A 4,509-nucleotide genomic window follows, 5' to 3' on the forward strand; every position below is an offset into this window, starting at 1 on the left:
TTGTGGTAATAGGATCATTATCATCATTGTGTCATCATGTTACTGGTTGAACTGGTTAATAATAAAATAATACTGTCTGAATCTGAATTCTTCTTCTTATGATTATTATTAATAATAGAAAATTACAAGAAAATTATCTGAAATTTTGCACAAAAATGTCAAACACAAAAGCAAGAAAATGATCTGAAAAGAAACACCAACAATATACATTTTTTTCTATGACATAATATCAGAAACCTATTTATAAATACAGCTTTCTGCAAAAAAACACTTTTTTAAAATCGTTTTTCCCCCCTTTTCACTTATTTCTTGCAATTCGCAAGACATTTTCTGCCAAGTTGCCAGCAGCTGAAACAGTTATATTGCACATATCTTTGTTCTAACCTTTTTTAAATATTTTTTTGTCACTTAAAAACCCATAGGCTCACATGTTTGGAAGTGAGTGACTGATCTTTGTTAAAAAATAATAATAATAAATTAAAAAAAAATCGACAAAATGATAAAGTTGGAATTTTTTTATTTTTATTTCTAAAAGGTCTCTGCCTGCGGTCTTATGTTTTTTTTGTGCCACAATTTTAGCATCAACAGTCAAAATTACAGTCAGTCAGTTATGGTCTCCACACCAATCGTAATTAGCAGAGCTGGACTAATGTTAAAAAATGAAGTCAGTCTCAGGCTTTGTAAGTCCACACGGGGCTCAGAGCAGATTTACATTTTACAGTGTGAGGTTTGTATTCAGCCACAGACGACAGCGCACAGGAGCGCCTCCTCAGTGGATCACCTGCAAAACAAAGAAAGTACATTAACAGAAAAAGGAACTTGTTCACCACTAAGAGACAGCATGTATTTTTAAATATGTTTATATCTCATATATAAACTTATCAGGCTAAATAAACAGATTTAAAAAAAAATAGTTTTTGTGTGTGTGTGTGTGTGTGTGTGTGTGTGTGTGTTTTTACCTTTTTGGCTGAGCTTCAGCGTGCCGGACACATTAGTGTACAACACAACTGAAGGGTTGATTTCACCTGCAGCACAAAACGTGTAACTGTTACTAGCTGGGTTTAAAAATGACAAATTATAAATAAATAATATATCAAATAAATAATGATAAAAAAAGTCCTAATTTTTTGATGGTCTCATCTATTTGTTCCATTTCTGAAGGGTTTCAGAAAAATCTCAAAACATAAAAAATAGACTTTTAATTTGTTTTCCAATGATTTACTCACAACATCTCCATTGACACAAACCTGCAATTTAAAAGGTCCACTGTGCAGGATTTAGAGAAATATCCCAACAAGCGGGGAACATTCCCACAAAATTGGCAAGTTCTTTTAAAAACTGTTCCCAGAACATTACATGAGAACAAAAGAAGAATGTTTTCAAAGCAACAATCAGAAAATTGAGGACTGAGATTTTTCTTTTCAGGTGAAAATGTAACGTGATGTGATATATTCACAATAATTAAAAAATAATTTAATGTTTAAATAGAGAATGTTGCCTGAACTTTAAGAGGAACGTTCTGGAAACATGAAGAAAACTTCCCCCCCAAAAAATTGCTCAAACATTCAGTGGTTGCATTGCTCTCAGAAGGTTTTTCGAACCAAAATTTGGAAGCCGGGATATTCGATCTGCTCGAGTCTGGTGTTGTTAATTTTTTGTGGCACTTGTTCTGAATCTTCCACTTTTCAAATGTCAAACTTACAGTTTACCTTGACAGAGGAATGTTATCGCGTCGACATGAAAACAGGCTGACCTTTGTGGCTCCTCCAGAGGCAGAGCAGCATCACACAGACCAGCGAGACCAGCGAGAGGCAGCCGCCCACCACAGGAAGTAGAATGCGTGTGATGGGGGAGTCAGGCGGCGAGTCAGCAGGCGGCGAGTCAGGACGACCTGCTTCGAAACAGAAATAGCACAGTTTGGCCTCAAAGCAAACAAACTAATGGTTCTGTGTGTGCAGGCGCTGCAGAAATCTGTGAACTGGCTCTGATTTAACCCGTTCCTCTCACCGGAGACAGTCAGCCAGCTGTCCGGAGAGTCTGTTCCGGAGACGCTGCACTTGTAGAGTCCTTCATCAGATTTCGAAACTCTGCGGAGGGTCATGTTTCCTGTAGAGCTGCTCCCGATGAGGACGCCGTCTTTATAGAAGACAGCGGCGAGATTAGAGGACGTCTTCTTGGTTCTGCAGCTCAGAGTGACGGCGTCCCCCTCCGTCACAGGAAGGAAAGGACTGTCCAGGATCACTGGACCAGCTGAGGGACACAAACACAAGGAGACAGTTTGCTGATTTATCTCCCTGATCTCTTCAGATGACCCCAATAGAGGTTTTGGAGCAACATATGCTGCAATCCAGACTACGTCCTTTTTCAAAGACGTCCCCGCTTATTCCAGCGAGACAACAGTCAGGTTTTCATTAAAGTTTTGCTCAAAACTCAAAAAGAACTTGAAAAATGAACCTTAAAGTTGTGCTACAAGTCCCCACTCTGCATGTCACCACGATCATTGATAAGAAACACTTTGTGCCTGTGTAATGCGTCATTTGAAACATACAAAAAAAAAAACAAAAAACAGAAGCGTTGAAATACAGTTTGGTATTCTTACAGTTTAAATGTTTTTGGTGGCTTTATTAACTGTGTTACATCAGCGATGGACACACACTCTGTCCGCTGTTGTCGTTTCGTTTAAACCCACCGGTCACAGTGACGTTGATCACGTTGCTGCACCCTCCTGCTGCAGACTCACACCAGTACACTCCAGAGTTAAATGTGTAAATGTCATCGATGAAGCAGAGGGATCCGTTGATATTATTCCAGGATATGAAGCATTCTTCTGTTTTTTGAGATGTGGTCCTCTTGATTGTCCAGTCAGAGGAGTTTCTCTGAGACTCACAGCTCAGAGAGACCGACTCGTACTGGAAGAACTGGGATCTGTTGGGAACGACTCTCAGAGCCGCTGCAAGAAACACACAGATTTTCAGTGTAAAAGCACCGACAGAAAACTTTGCATGAGTCAACAAGCAGGAAAACGTGACTGATGTGTGAACGCTGAGCAAGCGGCACTTTCTTGCTTCCTTATTTCAGTACAGATGTTTTTTTTTTTTTTTTTTTTTAGAACAAAAAGCGAGTCGATTCAAGCTGCTCGAGGCTTCCTGTCTCTGCAACCTTCATGAAAAAAAAACACACCCAGATCCAGATATATGAGCTGTAAAACACTTTTTTATTCTAGTTCCTTTTCCATTGATAATATTTAATAAACTCAAGTCCACGTCACATAAATATTCTCGAAGATGGTTCCTGTTATTTTAAGTAGTTCTGGTAACCCTGATGTTTGTTTGAACATTCGTATTTGTGATAAGTTTGGTTTTAACCCCTTAAAATCTGAGTAAATTGGTTTTATTTCTATCAAAAAGAAGAAAGGAGAGCAATGAAGACATTCAGCAGGAAAATTACCTAAAAATGAGTTTTTAAAAAACGTGCTTCCAAATTATAATACATTATTTTACATATGAAATCATAAGTATAAATAAAGTTTTTTTTAAAGTATACAATCACAAGATAATCAAATAGCTGCCGATTCATTTTCTGTCAACTCATCAATTAATTAATCACAGAACAAAGTATTTAATTTTGCACATCGTGATCTTTTTTACTGCGACATAAACTCAACATGATGTCATCACAGACCAGGCTTTGCTCATGATTTATTTCAAGGACAAATAAGACACATTCATGGGGAAAAAATAAAAACAAAATAGGGAAAACATTTTATTTACAATTATCATAATTACATATTAAATATTATGTTACAGAAATTTTTTTTTAGGTAATTTCCATGTTTGTTTGTTTTTCTTAAAATTTCTCTTTTATTTTATTATATTTACTAATCATCTGGTAATTCTCTTGTACATTTTACTAAGTTCTTCTGCCTTTTTTGTGTGTTTTATTTACATTATTTAATTTAATTTAATTTTTTATTATTTTATCAGGTAATTTTCTTGTACATTTTCCTAATTTCTTGCTTTTTTAACTTTCTTTTTCACTTGTTATTTATTTATTTATGGACATATTTATTCATTTATTGTAATTATCAGGCACTTTTCTTGTACTTTTCAGCAATTACTTGCTAATTTCGGGATCTTTTTTGTTGTTGTTCGTTGCCTTTTAGCCATATTTTTGAAGATTTCTAAATCAGAGCAATTGGGTTTCAAAGGGTTAAAACAATGAACACATTAATGCATCCATAATTGTAGTTCAATAACTTATACTGTTATGCAATAAAATATAATACTGGCCGCTTTTCACAATACGGTGTTAACACGAATCCAAATTATATACACACACACACACACACACACACTCACACACTCGCGCAGTACTTACCTATGATGGTGCACAGCGTCGTGACCTCCATGCTGCCGGGCCGTTTATCGACTGACAGCGTGGCATCCTGTGAGGCAGAATCACACCTCCGACTGTGAGGCCACAGCTTCCTGCTGTACTCGGAAAGTCCAG

General features: G+C 36.7%; 1 protein-coding gene across 2 annotated transcripts; it reads right to left on the reverse strand.

Moving 5' to 3' along the window:
- Window positions 1-512: 512 nt before the first annotated feature.
- Window positions 513-4,472, reverse strand: LOC121938216 (high affinity immunoglobulin gamma Fc receptor I-like). Of its 2 annotated transcripts, none has more exons than XM_042481488.1 (6): window positions 4,378-4,472; window positions 2,690-2,950; window positions 2,008-2,250; window positions 1,754-1,891; window positions 960-1,025; window positions 513-781 (listed from the first exon to the last, which is right to left on the reverse strand). In XM_042481488.1, exons 1-6 carry the CDS (start codon window positions 4,406-4,408, stop codon window positions 672-674), a joined length of 849 nt encoding a protein of 282 aa, XP_042337422.1. In that variant the 5' UTR covers window positions 4,409-4,472; the 3' UTR covers window positions 513-671. The 2 variants fall into 2 exon arrangements, with proteins under 2 accessions (XP_042337422.1, XP_042337421.1); XM_042481487.1 differs by having other exon boundaries at window positions 1,754-1,894.
- Window positions 4,473-4,509: the final 37 nt, after the last annotated feature.

The sequence above is a fragment of the Plectropomus leopardus genome, unplaced genomic scaffold (assembly GCF_008729295.1).
Source record: "Plectropomus leopardus isolate mb unplaced genomic scaffold, YSFRI_Pleo_2.0 unplaced_scaffold28859, whole genome shotgun sequence".
Lineage (NCBI taxonomy): Eukaryota > Metazoa > Chordata > Actinopteri > Perciformes > Serranidae > Plectropomus > Plectropomus leopardus.

Bases quoted from the DNA above. Each gene is read 5' to 3' on its own strand.
- LOC121938216 (XM_042481487.1), bottom strand. From the start codon at position 4,408: ATGGAGGTCACGACGCTGTGCACCATCATAG. The intron at 2,951-4,377 runs GTAAGTACTGCG...TGTTTCTTGCAG, and splicing joins GACGCTGTGCACCATCATAG to CGGCTCTGAGAGTCGTTCCC. The intron at 1,026-1,753 runs GTCAGCCTGTTT...TTTGTGCTGCAG, and splicing joins CCTCTGGAGGAGCCACAAAG to GTGAAATCAACCCTTCAGTT.